Source organism: Lepus europaeus, chromosome 10 (assembly GCF_033115175.1).
Source record: "Lepus europaeus isolate LE1 chromosome 10, mLepTim1.pri, whole genome shotgun sequence".
Classification (NCBI taxonomy): Eukaryota; Metazoa; Chordata; class Mammalia; order Lagomorpha; family Leporidae; genus Lepus; species Lepus europaeus.
Window position 1 is genome coordinate 17,525,217 of NC_084836.1, and position 18,322 is coordinate 17,543,538.

The 18,322-nt window shown below is 38.6% G+C and overlaps 1 protein-coding gene across 2 annotated transcripts in view; it reads left to right on the top strand.

The window, feature by feature from the left end:
• The window catches only part of C10H12orf42 (chromosome 10 C12orf42 homolog), a 184,998-nt gene that overhangs the window by 79,431 nt on the left and 87,245 nt on the right, over nt 1-18,322 (top strand). The window contains exon 4 of one of the 2 annotated variants that reach the window (XM_062201990.1): nt 14,234-14,345. The exons of the other annotated variant lie outside the window; for it this stretch is intronic. Within the exon in view, the coding sequence (XP_062057974.1) occupies nt 14,234-14,345 (112 nt within the window). The remainder of the gene's footprint in view (nt 1-14,233; nt 14,346-18,322) is intronic. 2 annotated transcript variants of the gene reach the window in all.

An 18,322-nucleotide genomic window follows, 5' to 3' on the forward strand; every position in this document is an offset into this window, starting at 1 on the left:
TTACTCTCATTTCTTTGACCAGTGTGTTTTATATTTGTGCCTCTTTTTGGCGGAACAGATCCTTTTGATCACAATGATTGGCATGCTGGAATCTTTCTGGTTTGGGAAGTAGGTGAATTATTTCCTCTGAGATTCTCTCTAAATCCATCAGCAAATGTCAGTTTTAAGCAAAGTGTGTGGGTGGCCTCCAAGACAAGATTAGGCTTTATCTCAGGTTTTCATTTTCATTTCCAGCATGGAAAAAAGTATAAACTTGGTCAAATTTCAAAGTAAAACCTTTATTTTTTGAGATTTAAATCTGATTAAGCAAGTGAAATTTAGAACTGTGGTAAACAAAAATTGACCAGTCTTAGAAAAATCAGCAAGAATTCTCTAATAAAGAAGACATTGTTAGGGTCTACTATAATCATTTAAAAACTTTATTGAGTAGTATGTGGATGTATTTATCTATCTTGTTTTATCTGAGTAGTTTTCATAGGCTACTAATGGGTTACTTAAAACACAAGAACGAGTACATCTCGAGGAAGAATATATTTGGATTCATTACTCATCATAAGTATAATTATTGTTTAACAATATTGTGAAGGGCTGGTGATGAGATGCAGGTGTTTAAACATGCAGTGCCAATAGATTTGACACGGTATTCAGTTCTAGCCGTATACATTTTTAAAGGCTTCTATTCACCACGGGGGACAATAAGGCCCCACACAATAGTAAGTGTGTTTGCTAAAAACATGAAGTGACTGGTTAATTTTTACTCTTTAGATTTTAAAGTGGGATATTTTTTCAGTGATAAGTGTGCATTAACTTTCTAGTCTATACATTACACTTTCAAGTGAAAAATAAAACATGGCTATATTGAAAAGTCTACCTAACTGGGGGTTTGAAACCATCTGTGGGTCTTGGAAGATGCTGTGTGCAGTTAGTTCAATTTCAGGCTGAGCAAGTAAACGGCAAAGTGATGGGCTGAGGCTTTTCAGGTATTTTACCTGGAATTGTTGGTACTTAGGAAGGATGTAGCCCAAGGCTCTAACCTCTCAGAGGCTACAGAAGACCCCGATTTGCTCAGTGATACATGGTTACTGGGCCAGACTCTCTACATCTGGACATAAGTCTCGTTGTTGTGACTGGACTCTTCCCAGTGTGCTCAGGTGTCTCTTGTCAAATGTGAGCCTCTCATTGTGTGAATTTGCAATTAATGAATCTGATCACCAGTCATCTTTGACTTCTAGTTGTATGCTAGACTCTGTGCCAGGTTTGGAGGCAGATGAGGGCCACATATCTTGGAGACGAAGAAGGAGGGGTCATTGAGCCAAGTTGGCGCACTTCTTTCTCTCAAACTCCTCCATCAGCTAAATCACTTTCCCCTTTGAGGCTGATGGCCAGAAGGTAGCGATTTGCGGAATAAAACAGGACAGCCTTTTTCTAAATAAAATGAGAGGGCTTCCTGGAGAAGGATCAATGCTCCAAATATGGAAGTTGGTGCCTTGGAATGAGGCCCTCTCAAACTGACATTTGGAAGAGCCCTGACCTGCCCACCCACACAACTGCAAAGAAGCCAGTCAGTTCACCTGCCTGACCCTCTCTGTCAAGCCCTCTTTACCAAAAGTCCTGAGTTCTTTTTTTTTTTTTAAAGATTTATTTATTTATTTATTTGAAAGTCAGAGTTAAACAGAGAGAGAATGAGAGGCAGAGAGAGAGGTCTTCCATCTTGGTTCACTCCCCAATTGGCTGCAATGGCCAGGGCTAGGCCAATCTGAAGCCAGGAGCCAGGAGCTTCTTCTGGTTCTCCCACATGCATGCAGGGGCCCAAGGACTTGTGCCATCTTCTACTGCTTTCCTAGGCCATAGCAGAAAGCTGGATTGGAAGTGGAGCAGCCGGGACTCGAACTGGTGCTTGTATGAGATGCCGACGCTGCAGGCAATGGCCTTACCAGCTACACCACAGTGCCGGCCACCAGAGTTCTTTAATATGAGAAACAAATGCATACAAAGAAAGAAGAAACCCATCAAATAAGCTTTTATTCAAAATATCATAGACTTCCAGAATTCAAATAAAACCAGTTACATAAACAGAATGATTGGGAGGATCTGATAGAGAAAATGCCGAGGGAGGACATTGACATAATTCAGAAACCGGAAGAAAGTTTTCGCTCAAAAAGGCATCTAATGAGTTCCTCTGGGAGATTCTAAGAAAACCGACGAACTAAGAACAGCTGTTTCCTTTTAAAATAAGTAATCAGCAAACAGAAAGAGTTCATAGACCCAGATATGTAATTGCTGGAAAGAAAAACATGATAGGAGATTGCAAGAAAAAGTTGTGGAAAATATCTTGGAGTGTAAAGCAAAAAGATAAATATAAGTAAAAGGCAAAAGAAAAGTTAAGTCTTGGGGGATCAATCAAGTAATCAAAGCAACCATGAGATGAGAGAACAGAGTGAATCTGGAAATGCTGGTGTCTCCTTCAAGGTGCACCTGTGAGTGTGCAAGCAGGAGTGTGTAAGAATAACTGTGTCTGACGGCTCATCTTTGTCTCTGGCTTCCACCCTGGATTCTGTGTCAGTATTTCATCTACTTTTCTGTCCCATGCAGAACCATGAGATAGGTTTTGAAGAACTGTTTTTTTTATATTAGTTTTTATTTATTTATTTAAAAATTATAATTGTGGCAAGAAATACACAACATAAAATTTATTATCTTAACCATTTTAAGTGTACACTTCAATATTAAGTATGTTTGCATTGTTATGTGCTAACAACTTGCAAAATGGAAACTCTAGACCCATCAAACAACAATTCTCCATTTTTTCCTCTCTCTCCTCCATTGTTTTACTTTCTGTTTCTATGAATTTGGCTACTTTAATATCTTATGTCAGTGCAATCAGTGGGCGGGCATTTGGCATAGTGTTTAAGATGCTTGAGATGCCTGTATTCCAGGCTGGAGTGCTTGGGTTCCAGGTCCAACTCTTCTGATTCCAGCTTCCTACCAATGTTCACTCTGGGAGGCAGCAGCAAGTGGCTCAGTTACTTGGAGCCCTGCCATCCATGTGGGAGACTTGAATTCAGTTTCTAGCTCCTGGGCATTTGGGGAAGTGAACCAACAGATGCGAGCTTTCTCTCTCTCTCTCTCTCTCTCTCTCTCTCTCTCTCTCTCTCTCTTTCTTTCTTCTGTCTCTCTTAGTCTATCTCTCGGTCTGCCTGCCTCTCAAAAATTTTAAAATGGAATCATACAATTTTCGTCTTTTAGTGACTGACTTACTTCACTTAGCATTAAGTCCTCAAAGTTTATCCATTTTGAATATGTAATGGGATTTCCTTCCCTTTTAAGAGTAAATAATATTCCACTGTGTATGTATATCATATTTTATTTATCTACTCACCTGTCAGTGGAAATTTGTGTTATTTCCACCTGCTCGTTATTGTGAATGATGGTGTTGGAAAATGGTTTCTGACTATCTCTTTGAGACCCTGATTTCCATTCTTTTAAAAGTTGGATTTATAGATCATTTAGTAATTGTTTTTTTCAGTTTTAAAATAATAACTTAAGAAACCATCATATTATTTTCTGTAACAGTTACACCACTTTATAATGCCAACTGCCACAAATGTTTTTATGTCCACATGTTCTCTCCAATAGTTATTTTTAGTATTTTTAGTTTACATTTTATTTTGGTTTTGACAGTTGCCATTATAATAGATGTGAAGTGATGTCTTACTAGTGTTTTGATTTCCATTTTGGTAATGATTAGTGGCATGTTTTTCATATGCTTTTTGGCTATCTGTATGTCATCTTTGGGAAAAAAGTCTATTATAAAGTCCTTTGACCATTAAAATTGAATTATTTATTTTATTATCAATGACTATAGGAGTTCTTTTATATTCAGTATATTAAACTCTTATCAAAGATGTGACTTACAAATATTTTCTTGCATTCTGTAGATTGCCTTATCATTATATTGGTTGTGTCCTTTGACACATTGAAGTTGCTAAGTTTGATGTCATCCCATTTCAATTTTGTCTATGCTTTTGATATCTTATTAAATAGATCATTGCCAAACCCAAAGTAATGAAACTTGTCCCCTATGTTTTCTTCTAGGAGTTTTATAATTTTATTCTTTCTTATATTTAGTTCTTTTTTTAAACTTTTATTTAATGAATATAAATTTCCAAAGTACAGCTTATGGATTACAATGGCTTTTTCCCCCCATAACTTCCCTCCCCTTAACCTTCCCCTCTCCTGTTCCCTCTCCCCTTCCATTCACATCAAGATTCATTTTCAATTCTCTTTATATACAGATGATCAATTTAGCATATATTAAGTAAAGCTTTCAACAGTTTGCACCCACATAGAGACACAAAGTGTAAAATACTGTTTGAGTACTAGTTATAGCATTAAATCACAATGTATTTTTAGTTCTTTAATATATTTTGAGCTGATGCTTGTATATGGTATGAGAGACCAGCATCTTTATTTTACACATGGGCTTCCATTTTTCACATCATCATTTGTTGAAGAGAGTGACCTTTTTTCACTTGGGAGATCTTGGGACCCTTATTGAAGATCATTTGAATATATGTGCAAGAGTTTATTTTCTAGGGTAACTATTCTGTTCCATTGGTTTATATGTCTGCCTTTATGCCAGTTTCACAGTATGTTAATTATTGTGATTTTTGTAATATATTTTGAAATCAGGAAATATGAAAATTTCAAGGTTGTTCTTTTTTAAGCTTGCTTTGACTATTCCAGGACTCTTGTAGTTCTTATATTAATGTTATGATGGATTTTTCATTTTTGAAAAACATTAGTTAGGATTTTGATAGGGGTTATATTGAATCTATTGGTTGTTTTGAGTACTATTGATATCTTAACAAATAACAAGTCTTCCAGTTCATGAACATAGGCTGTCTTAATGGTTATTTGTGTCTTCTTTAATTTCTTTCAGCAGTGTTTTGTAGATTTTAGTGTATAATTCATTCATCTGCTTAGGTAGGTTCATTCCTAAGTATTTATTCTTTTTGATGGTGTTGTAAATGGAATTGTTTCTTAATATTTTTCAGATTGTTCATTGTTAGTATATAGAAATTCATCTAAGGAGCTGTTCAGATTGGCACACATTCCCACACACTTAACCCTAACAGTGAAGCTAAAAACTTGCCATGTGTCTCTAAATCCCATTTAGCTGGGTGGCACTAATCCCATCTTAGGTGATAAAGTGATCATATTAAGTATGGAGTTGATCATATAGATAGGATCATAAGTCGAAGGGATCACATAAATAAGACCAAATGCCTGGTAATAACAATAGATAGAATTACAAAGGAGAGAAAGGTCCAACATGGGAAACAGTCCACACAGCAGACTCATAAGATGACAAATGCCCTAAACAGCACTCTGACCTCAGAATCAGCCCCTAAGTCATTCGGATCTGACTGAAAATATCATGAGAGCATTTCAGGCATGGAAAGCCAAGACATAGTGGCAAAAATGGTTCTATGTGAAAGATCTCTGTGAAAGAGACCCCAGTGGAAAGAAGGGGCCATCAAATAAGGATGTACTTTTCTCTTAAGGGAAGAGAGAACTTCCACTTTGCATATGGCCCTGTCTAAAAACCAACAGAGTGTGTGGACTTCCTCTTCAAATGCAAGTTGTTTTTCCCAGTGGCTCTTCCCTATCTTTAGTAATTGACTATGTTTGACAAGTTTAGTTACTTGCTCTCACCATGATTTCTGTACCTGTAAATGGGACACAATGTTCTTTATTTCATGGTGTTGTAGGAGGCATTCAGTGAGTTGAAGTAAATGTGCCTAGTTCAGTGCAATGGGGATGTGGGTCCACTGCTGCTATATTTGCTTTTGTGCATCAGTGTATCTTAGTATCACAGCAAGAGCAGAAAAGCTAAGGCCAGGGGTTTTGAGGTGGGAGATAACACTGCTCATTTACTCCTTTTTTTCCATGCTACTTTGTGTCTGTTGCTGACTCTATTAGTTTGTCCTTGGTTAATACTGCTATCAGTGTCTCCACAAACAAGGTTATCATGAATTGCCCAAGTCCCAGAATTGTAACATAGTTCTATACTGCTCAAAGAACATTTGTTACTGAAATAAAAGCAATCAGAAGTAGATGAAACTGGCCTTACGAATTGTGGAACACAATTTCTTCTTATAGTTGTTTGGTCAAAGAAGAGAAAAGGATTCAATAATTTTTTCATCAGAATGGAAAGTAGAAAGCAAGAAAAACCATGACTCCATCTTTTAACCTGCCAGTCTAAAATCAGTGACACCTGTTGCTAAACAGTTACAGTACCACTCATGGGTCTCAAATATATGTAGTGGTAACTCTGCGGGACCATTATCATAACTACTCCATCAGATTATTATTACTATTATTACTCCCATTTTACAATTGAGGAAATGGAGGAAAATAAAGGTAAAGCAGTTTGCTCAAGTGTTAGATCAAGGATCCAACTTTGGCTCTCTCGCTCTGGGGTCTGTGCTGTGGTCCACTGCACATGCTGCTTTTTTAAATTGCATATTTATTATTGTTGTTGTTATAATTATCATGTTCCGATTTTTCTCTACCCTTTCTTTATCTTTCCTCAGATAAACATAGGCTACAGCTAACAGCTCATGCAGCAATTATATTTTCAGATTCCCCATACTGTCTCAAGAATCTTAGAAAGTAGTCAGGGAAGAGAATGTGGCTCCCACGTGACTCTGTTCAGCAGAGAGTTTAGTGACTTGCCCAAGGTTGTGGGGCTGATTGTTAGTACCCTCATCAGCAGTGTGACTGCTCTACCATTTCTTCTGCTTCAGGATGGTGTCTGAGTGAACACTGTTGTAATACAAGCAGCCTGAGTATGTGTCAAACAGGATAAGATCTGGGGATGCAGAGGGAAAAACTATTTGAACTAGAGGTTGGAAGTCTGAGAGAGAAAACCAATTTTAAATGCAATCACAACAATGAATGAAATACAGTACCCTATGTATAAAATTCAGAGTGATACAAGACATTTGGATGATTCACTTAACCTCTGGTGACTCATTTTCCTCTTCTATTTGTAAAATAGGGATAATCAAGTTAGATTTCATAAGGATTTGATGAGTTAAAATGTGTCAAGTATTTTGAACAACTCACCACAATGTTAGTTGGTGCTGACATTTAATGAGCAGAAAAACAAAAATTTATCCCTAAAGAAGTAAAACAAATCTTTAAAGTCAATCATGTTCCTTTTCTCCTCCAAAAGCAGTTACTTCATTTTGGTTTGGAAGATCTCAGAAAACTTAGCATGAGAACTTCTCAGCTTGGTTTTATTTGCCCTCTAATTAGATTTGGTTTTATACTCTGAACTTCTGAGTTCAGTTAATTTCCCCCCTTTGGGTTCCTGGCATTTATTCTTTGTGATACATACTCGTGTTCTTATATACAGTGCTTGTCCTGACACCTTCCTGCTTGTGCCAAGAAGTTCTGTTCACATTTAAGTTTTTGTTGTTGTTTGATAGGAAGCATTACCTTTATTATCTACAGTCCACGATGGGGAAAATAACAGTTTATAAAAGGAAAAATATCTCCCTACCACAGAAGTGTAACATCTGTTTGTGTAATGACCTCAGTAGGTAACTGAGTCCTGTGTGGTGAATTTCCTATTAAATTTCTGGCTGGTCTACTTCTTATTTGTTAGAAATAACTTTCACCAGAGGACACTGGGCAGAAAACCTTGCCAGCATATTTAACTTCTTGTCCTTTAAGAAATTATACTTTGATTTTAGAGGTTTGAGTTTGCTAGATAATGAAATTATCATGGTGAAACAAGCCATAGAAATAATAAATACAGTAATTCTTCTTTGCCTATTGTGTGCTTTTGCTATTCACAAATTTTAGGGCCTTAGATATTAGATACACTTACGTAAGGCCTCACGAACAGTAATTATCTTTTGGCCAAAGAAAAAGCCCAAACGAATGCTAAGCTGCATTATCGCTTGGCTTCTGACATGAGCTGATAATCAGATTTTCTTGCTTAAATCCATGGTACTTGAACAATGCTACCCACTGTCTGTGCTTCCCGATATTACCCTTAATTAGAAAGAACAGAAACACAAATCTGAATTATTTCAAAATCTGGTTTCCATGGTCAGGGGTTTGAAGGGCTTAACTTTATTATAAATAAACCTGGCTTTATTGGCTAATGAAATCTGAAATGCGAAGCCTGGGATGGGAAGGAGTGTAATACGCTGATGTTTACATATCCAAATATTCAATGTGGGCAAAGTGTTTTGTAATAAATCATTGGATAACTGAATTATGATTCCTTTGTCCAAGTATGATCCAAAACTCATCACTAAGGATAATCTGGAAGAAACTTGAAATTAAGTTTTGTTGGAAAGTATTATCATTAGGTTTAATAATATAAATATCAATAGCTACCAAGGAGGTGTTGACCTATTTTATAATTTCTCCCACTTTAGTCCTTGTTTTCCTCTTTGACACATTGGGTCACATATGATACATGTGTGCTGGTCTGGCTCTGGACACATATGCATCTTCAGAGTATTCTCAAATATTCATCCTGGGCTCATTTTGCAGTGGAGAGTAATCTATGGGCTGGTGTGTGTGCAAGACAGATGATGAGATGGGAGGCCAGTTATATTTTTGTTTATAATCATGTAAGGGGAAGGCTTCTAATAGGTGAGGATGCCTGACTCCATTTGAAGGTCTAAGCCATAGCTAAGTGGAGATAGTTAACTTTTGCTTCTCCTAGAACCCCTGTCACATATAAGGATATCAGAGGCTATTGAAACTGTGATCATATATACCAAACACAGATACCCTTGCATGAGAGTACTTCATGAAGTTTGTCGAAAAATAGAATTCAAAGATAAGTTGATTTTGGTGGAAGTAAATTTTGAAATCCATGAGAATTTTTTCCCTTGTTTTTCTACTATTTAAATTTATATAAATGGAAAAAATTTCATGTATTTTAAGAGGAGTTTTTTTCATACACATTTTCCGTGAACTTTTGGATGAACCCATATATGAAAAAAACCACAGGATTTTGGAAAAGATTAAGAAGCTCTGCTTTAAAACAAAATACACTCACCCATATGGTTAAAGAGAGAGGGGATTACATAAGGTGAATAATTTAAACAAACTTTTGAAAGCTGTACGATAGTTAAAAAGTGTGCATATGATAAAGGGTTAATATTCAGACTATATAAGGAGCTCAAGAAACTCAACAACAACAAAATAAATGATCCAGCAAGACATAGGCAAAAGACATGAACAGGCATTTTTCAAAAGATGAAATATAAATAGCTAAACACATATAAAAAAAATTCATTGCTTAGATCATAATCCCTGGCAGCAGTTTGTTTCTCTGTAACTCTGATTGCACATGGCTCAGTGGGAAGAGACTAAGTGCCATGACCAAGCGCACCAAGCATACTTGTACTGCATCAAATAGATTATGCTACATGTAGAAGAAATAATAATTCCATTCAATATTTATATTTAGATCTTTGGATTATTATCTGAGTGGCCATTTTTAATCACAATTTGATTTTCCATTGTGGAAATTCCATTCTAATTTCTTACATTCTTATTATTCAGTAATTATTCAGGTCTTAATGGTCTATTAAAGAGTGGTTCTGGAGTTCAGAAAACCCAATTTGAAATAATAAGGCTGTTGAGGAAATCCACACTTTTCTTTTTGGTCTGCAGGAATGGTAAATATTTCATTATCTTGTGGGACAAGGACTTAGGCAGAGGAGCTCCGATTTCTCTCCTTGTCTTTCCTTGTTCTCTAATTACAGCTGCTGCTGGGTGTCCTGATGCCACTGCTTCCTTTACATATTGCCAAGAGAGAAAGAAAATATGCCTCCATTGGCTACTGTACTTAGAATGGTTCCTAAAACCAAGCAAGAAAACCACAGTGATCTTGGCAAACAAACAATTGAAAAGTACAGGTGCTGGGAGTGTACACAGCCCCAAAATCAACATGACTTGGGAGGAAAGGGAGTTTGATAACAAAGAAAGGTGCTTTTCATCCAGAGAAATTTATTTCTTTTAAATATTTGCGATCTGCAGCCGATAGCACATGCGGCCACTTGGCATTATTGCTTGACAAAGGAGAGGGCTGGCCATATGAGCAGATGCTTGAGAGACCTGTTGCGTGAGGAGCACCATCCATCAAGAAGATCAATATTTACTGTTCTTGTATCTTTGTGGTGAAAGTTTGCTCTCCTTAAAAAACGGTGGGGATGTTGTGCTTTAATATATAGGACATGAGTTTGACTTGAGTGAATCAACTGGAAGCAACAAGGTCTTCATGAACAGCAATGATGAAATGTTCACTGTTTTAAGGAGGAAGATCTGCCTGACTCATGACATGTGGAGTAATCTTCCCATTCACTTGACGAAAGGCACAGTTTTAATATGATACTGCATTTCAAAATGTTTTTTTTTTTTTTTTTTTTTGACAGGCAGAGTGGACAGTGAGAGAGAGAGACAGAGAGAAAGGTCTTCCTTTTGCCGTTGGTTCACCCTCCAATGGCCGCCGCGGTAGCGCGCTGCGGCCGGCGCACCGCGCTGTTCCGATGGCAGGAGCCAGGTGCTTCTCCTGGTCTCCCATGGGGTGCAGGACCCAAGGACTTGGGCCATCCTCCACTGCACTCCCTGGCCACAGCAGAGAGCTGGCCTGGAAGAGGGGCAACCGGGACAGGATCGGTGCCCCGACCGGGACTAGAACCTGGTGTGCCGGCGCCGCAAGGCGGAGGATTAGCCTAGTGAGCCGCGGCGCCGGCCTCAAAATGTTTTTTGTATCTTTAACTTTTATTTAATAAATATAAATTTCCAAAGTACAACTTTTGGATTATAGCGGCTTTTTCCCCCCATAACCTCTCTCCCACCTGCAACCCTCCCATCTCCCACTCCCTCTCCCATCCCATTCACATCGATTCATTTTCAATTATTTGTATATACAGAAGATCAATTGGTTATATACTAAATAAGAAAATATGTTTTAAAACACAAATGAATTCTGTTCAATCTGACTCAACATACATGTAGTAGGAACCATGCTAGGTACTGAGTTGACCAAGGTGGACAATATGGGAGTCACTGTATTAGCAGTTTGGTGCCTCAGTTTCCCTAATTTGTCATACTTAGATCACAGAAGAGAGATCTGTGAGATGAGAAGGGAGAGATAAGTAGGTGATGGGTCATAATCAAACTCTTATATTGTAGGGAGGTTTTGTATTCAGGACACATTGTGGTCCACATGTGTAATACATATGTAGAATCAGACTGGGAGTCTTGTTAAAATTCAGATCCTCACTCAGTTGGTCATGGTCAGAGAAATATCTGTACCCAGCAGCCTCCCAGGCCATGGTAGTGTTGCTTGAACTTGGGCCACACTTGGAGTCATAAGAAGCTTGCTATCACTTGTTATCAGTCACCTGCAATGATTGGCAGCCCAGCTGCATACATCCCTGGGCTCCACCCGAGACATTTCGGATCAAAATTTGCATTTAACTCGTTTTCCAGGTAATGTTTGTGTGTGGTATAGTTTGATAAGCACTGCTTAAAAGATGAAAAACTATTGAAAACTGTTAAGAAGGGAAATATGCTTATAAAATAAAGATTTCTGACCCTTTCCCAGTTAATCCCCCATACTCCATCACTGGCACAACTGGCCTGGTTCACTCAATTCCCATTTGCCATTTAGGAGATAGGTACCATATTTAGACTTGGGTTTTTAAAAGAGAATATGAAAAAGAGACTTCCATGGACATTACTTCTAGCAAGTCTAGAAGCAAGTGGAGAAGCTAATGAGTGATAGAGGACTACAGAGGAGGGGATGGGTCTGGAACTCCTCAAAAGGGTGTAACAGTAGGACTCAGGCATCAGTAGATTTGGAAGCCAAGGGAGGAAGAATAATCCGGGGAAAGCCCCCCAGTCTGGCTATGACATCTGGATTTATGGTTCTGGCAACACTATGGGATGCTGTATAGCGTGGGGTTAAGAATGTGGGCCTTGGAATAGGAGTGAGTGGAGCTCAGACATGTTTCCAATACTCACTACTTATATAGCTTGGTAATTACCTAGATTTTCATCTTTAAAATGGGGATATTGGTTGTTGTGTGGTGGCATTAGCTGCACCTTGCAAAGGTAGAATCAAGAGATGGAGAATGTTAGGACATTGTCCCAGCTTGTGCAGAGAGGAGTGAGATGAGACTTGGGCATGGGCCTCACAATTCTGCAGCTCTTGGCCTGAACTATTGCCTCCAAGGTAATACCTCCAGGAGGGTAGGATTTCTGACCAATATGAATAACTTTCTCTCTAGGTCTCTCTTAGTATCACTGCTGTATTGCATAGTGACAGAGTGAAGGGGTGAAGGGGAGAGAGAGAGAGAGAGTGAGAGGGAGAGGGAGAGAGGAGAGGGGAGCGGAGTTGAGGGAAGGGGAAGGAAAAGGAGAGAACTTTTGCCTACTGATTCACTCCCCAAATGGCCACAGCAGCTGGGCCTAGGCCAGGTTGAGCCAGGAGCCAGCAACTCCATCCATGTTTCCCATATAGGTGTCAGGGGTCCAAATACTTGAGCCATTTCCCACTGCCTTCCCAGGCACATTAGCAGGAAGCTGAATTGTAAACATGGTAGCTGAGATGCCAGCATTGCCAGTGGCAGATTAATCCAGTGCACTACAATGCTGCCTCCCAATATGTGTCTTCTCTTCTCCCTCCCACTCTCCTACCCACCCCCCAAGATTTATTTATTTGAAAGGCAGAGTTACAGAGTGGGGGGGGGGAGACAGAGAGAGAGAGAGAGGTCTTCTATCCACTGGTTCACTCTCCAAATGGCTGTAGCAGCTTGAGGTTGGCTGATCCAAAGCCAAGAGCTTCTTCTGGGTCTCCCACGTGGGTGCAGGGGCCCAAGCACTTGGGCTATTTTCTACTGATTTCTCAGGCCATCAGTAGAGAGCTGGATCAGAAGTAGAGCAGCTGGGACTTGAACCAGCCCCTTATGTGATGCTGGTGCTATAGACAGAGGCTTAACCCAAGATGCCACAGTGCCGCCTTCCTCCTTCTCCCCCAGTATGTGTCTTCTTAAACTTCTATCCTTGCCTCCTTGGTCTATCATCGTGGCAAAGGGAACGTTTCTATTCTGGTGCCTTCCTGGGTTCCTCCAACTCAGAGTTTCAGAAGACACAAACCTTTTCCTCAGGCATTAGGTGGGTCTGGGTGTGTGATGTGGCTGTGTGAAATGATCAGATGTATACTTCACCTTTTAGGTAGGATACTGTCTCTCATTCAGGGAAGGTTTGATTTCTTACAGACTCAACTAGTTAATATCACCCAGAACACCTACTATGCATGATATCCAAACAGCACAATCCTTACAGTAATATTCAATCACATCCAAATAATAAAAAGTATTCACTAACAGGCATTTAGTGCCATCTATATGTTAAATGAGTTATGTTTACTTAAAATCATGCTGTCATTATTTATGACTTTACTTCATGTTATTTATCTAATATCTTTGTAGATCTTTCCCCTTTTCATTTCTGTCTGGTTGCTTCCAGGTGACAAAGCCTGACTTGAGAGCCTCAGTTCCCTTATGTTCTGCCTTTCTACCCTCTGGCACACTGCATGTTCCTACACTAGGAGTAATCCTCACCCAAACACCCAACTCGAAGCAATCCTATGCTCTCTGCTTGTGTGTCTTTGTTCTGAAGTTACCTTATCTGAGAAGCTGTTGCTTATTTCTGTATATGAATTAGCATACTACTTTCAATACTTTCCCATTCTCTTTAACCTTGTCTTTTCATCTCAGCAATAGAAAATCACCATCATATATATATATATACATATATATATTTATTTGTTTATTTTTCTGTCATCCTTCACTAAAGTGTCAACTTCTTAAGAGCAGGTAACTTCATCTGTTGTTTCTCGAGTGCCTAAAACAATAGCTGGTCCATAATGTAATCAAATAAAAAAATTTTAAATGAATTAAAAATAAGCTGACTAGCCCTTTAATAAAAAACATGAGGAGCATGTGCATGTGTATGTAAAGAGAACCAGTTGCAATTGTTTTCAGGATTGTTGCATTTGAAGAATAATGAAGCAAAACTACTTTAAAAATATCACTATTTAGAGAAGTGTGGTAGGTGGCATGAATTTCTCTTGGAGCCATAAATTGATTTTGTTTTGTGTGTTTTTCTTTTCTGCTTACAGCCTAGCCCTCATCATGAGAGAACTGCTTTGCCTTGCTCCAGATTCATGAACCATATGAAGAATTTCTCAGAATCTCATAGATTTAACAGTCTAAATTTTCTACATTTTCCAGGTAAATTAAGAAATAATCTCCAAAAGGCAGAGTTTCCAAGGAAGCTCTTGAATATGTACAGGTTAAACTTATAAAGACTTTATTGAAAAACACCTGAATTATGTTCCAAAATGGCAACAAAAGAAGGAGGTGTTGTCTTAGGAAGCTGCTAAATCCAAAGAACAGACTGGCTGGATCCAGGATTCCCTGGTAGAATCATGTTTTATTTCTCTTTCATTGTTGGCACCATTCTCATGTTGCTTCATTTTCAGAAAGAATGGCAACAGTATGTCATGGTGGCTATAGGCATATATGATTCTTAGAGCTTGAACTCTCAGAAGTAAAGAAACATTTTTTCCCCTCTAACAATCCCCGTGTCTTATATAATGATGTTGATTGTCCAAACTTGGGTCTCACGTTCACCCCTCTAGATAGGATGTTTGGGAGAACAGAGCAAACCAGTCAACTCTTACTGCTCCTGAGGCTGGGGAGGTGGGTCACTTAATTGTCAGCTGCATTTAAATTACACAGAGTGTGTGTGTGCTTGTGTGTGTGTGAGGGGGTAAAAATGGAAGGGTGATTTCCTAATATAAATTGAAAGGGGCAAACAAAAGAGTATTATTTTGCATCAACCCAAATTGATGTATGGTCATGTTAGCTGCATTCTACACAATACTGGCAACATAGACTTTTCTGATAATCGTGTACTACCCATAAACTCCATTTTGAGGACTTTTCACTGACCTGAAAAGGCTAATTAATTTATAGTTCCAGTTTACTACTAAGAGAAAGTGAAGTTTTAAAAGACAATTGGTACAGCAGGTAACTGCTACCCTTTCATTTAGATAATGCTTTATTTTAGAATGTAATTATTGATTTATTTGTATTTATGTATTAACAAATTTTGTTGCCTAAGTGTAGATGTTAGGGCTGTTGAAATGTTCTGTTGGTTTTTGATAGCTTTTGAGAACGTAATTTTAGTGGGATCTTCAAAGAATCACATGAGATAAATTTTCCTTGATTAAAAAAAAGCTAAAAACTTGGGAGGTGTGATTAATACATTACCTTGGTTCAAAAACCAAAAATATAAAGATGTTTACAGTGGATTATCTTGTTCCTATCCCAGTTTCAATCTGCCTTGTTCCCCTTTTCTCCATAGGAAAATAATTTTAATGCTTTCTTGAAAATCCTTCAACACTTTCTCTGAGCAAATGAACACTTATATTATGAGCAAATATCAGTGTGCAGGTGGGCAGCCACGCTCTGCACCTAGCTGTCTTCACTTCGCACTCCATCTTGGAGCTGTTTCTAACTCAGTGCGTTGATAGCTTCCACATTCATTTTTCTTACAACTTCACTAGTATGTTTTACGGTATGCTTTAATTTATTTAGTCAACTTCCTTTGATGGAATCTACTGATTCACCCTAAAAAAAATAAAGTAATATAAATTTCATATTTGAGAGCTTTTTTGGCATATATTAAAATGAATTTTTATGCAACTAGTGTTACTTTTAGACTTAGTTTCATTCAGTTGAAAAAGAAACAAAGCAAATAAATAGTCAAGATTATGATAAAAGCTGTGAAGAAAAGAGATGGATGCCTCAGGTACTTTCATAGTCAGCTCCTCCCCAACCTCAGCCTGGCAATCAGCCTGCTAATCTCTTTTGTGCCCTTGTTTGTTTTGCTTTTTCCAAGATGTCATATAAGTGGAATCATATGATACGTGACTCCTGCCATGCGTTCTCATCCACTTAGCTTAATGGATTTGAGGTCATCCTTATTGTTGGCTATTTGTGGCTCATTCGTTTTTGTTGTTGAGTAATAGTCCATTGTGTGAGTTTACCACAGTTTGTCCCTTTATCAGCTGAAGAACATTTGAGTTGTTTCAGTTTTTGAAAAAATGTTTTGGGAAGCTTCACTGAAGTGATAGAAATGTACATACCTGAATTGTGATAGTGGCTACAAATCTGTTTTACAGAATTCATATAACTGGACACTAATTTTTCTGTGTAAATTAAAATTCAAAGAACCTGTTATGAACCAGTGGGTGGAAGATCTCTCTGTCTTTTTGTCTGTCCCTCTCTCTGTGTAACTTTTTCAAAATAAATAAATAACTCTTTTTTGAAAAAGCTTCTATATGAATTTTTTTGTCACTCTTTTTTTTTATTAAACTTTTATTTAATGAATATAAATTTCCAAAGTATAGCTTATGGGTTACAATGGCTTCCCCCCTCCCATAACTTCCCTCCCGCCTGCAACCCTCCCCTTCCCCGCTCCCTTTCCCCTTCCATTCATGTAAAGATTCATTTTCAATTCTCTTTGTATACAGAAGATCAGTTTAGTATATATTAGGTAAAGATTTCAACATTTTGCCCATATAGCAACATAAAGTGAAAAAACTACCATTGGATTACTAATTATAGCATTAAATAGCAATGTACAGCACATTAAAGACAGAGATCCTACATAATTTTTTTCAAATTAATTAATTTTCTATGCCATTTCCATTTTAACACCAGGTTGTTTTTTTTTTTTCATTTCCAATTCTCTTTATATACAGAAGATCACTTCAGTATATAATTAGTAAAGACCTCATCAGTTTGTGCCCACACAGAAACGCAAAGTATAAAAATACTGTTTCAGTACTAGTTATAGCATCACTTGGCTTTAGACGACACATTAGGGACAGATCCCACATGGGGTGTAAGTACACAGTGACTCCTGTTGCTGATTTAACAATTTGACACTCCTGTTCATGGTGTCAGTAATCTCCCTAGGCTCTAGTCATGAGTTGCCGAGGCTATGGAAGAAGCCTTTAGAGTTCGCTGACTTTGATCTTATTCCGATAGGGTCATAGTCAAAGTGGAAGTTCTCTCCTCCCTTCGGAGAAGGGTACCTCCTTCTTTGATGGCCCCATTCTTTCCACTGGGATCTCACTCACAGAGATCTTTCATTTAGGTCTTTTTTTTTTTTTCCATGATATCTTGGCTTTCCATGCCTGCTATACTCTCATGGGCTCTTCCGCCAGATCTGAATGCCTTTAGGGCTGATTCTGAGGCCAGAGTGTTGTTTAGGACATCTGCCATTCTATGAGTCTGCTGTGTATCCCACTTCCCATGTTGGATCTTTCTCTCCCTTTTTGATTCTATCAGTTAGTATTAGCAGATACTTGTCTTGTTTGTGTGATCTCTTTGACTGTTAGACCTATCAGAGCTATCAATTGTGAGCTGAAATTGATCCCTTGGACTAGTGTGATGGCATTGGTACATGCCATCTTGATGGGATTGTGTTGGAATCCCCTGGCACATTTCTAACTCCACCATTTGTGGCCATGGGTGCATGGGTGGTTCAGTGGTAGAATTCTCTATATGAATTTTTTAAAAGTTAAGAAAGCTTCTTTTCCAAGAGAATGCTAAATGGCAGATGACGCTGGTGCAGCAGGAAGGCTGTAGGGTCCTGGGGACCCTGGAATGGGAGGCCGAGGTGGATTCTGTGGAGGTTTCAGCTGTGGAGTCTTGTCTGGGGCTGGGGAGAAGCCCTGGAGCTCCTGAAGGCAAAGCCAGGGACAAGGAGTGGCTCTCTGTCACCAAACTGGGCCATCTGGTTAAGGACATAAAGGTCAAATCCTTGGAGATCTGTCTCTTTTCTCTGCCCATCAAGGAGTCTGAGATCATTGACTTTCTTCTGGGTGGTCCCTCAAGGATGAGGTTTTGAAGATCATGCCAATGCAAGAGGCAGACTCGCGAAGGCCAGTGGGCCAGGTTCAAGGCACTTGTCAACCTGGGTGTGAAGTGCTCCAAGGAGGCACCCACCACCATTGAAGTGGCCATCATCCTTGCCAAGCTCACCATTGTGCCCGTGCAGACAGGCTATTGGGGGAACAAAACTGGCAAACCCCACAGCATGCCCTGCAAGGTGACAGGACGTTCTCCTTATATAAATTAATTTTTAAAAATTAAAAAAGAAATGTTCTAAGAATGAACATTTGTATACTTTT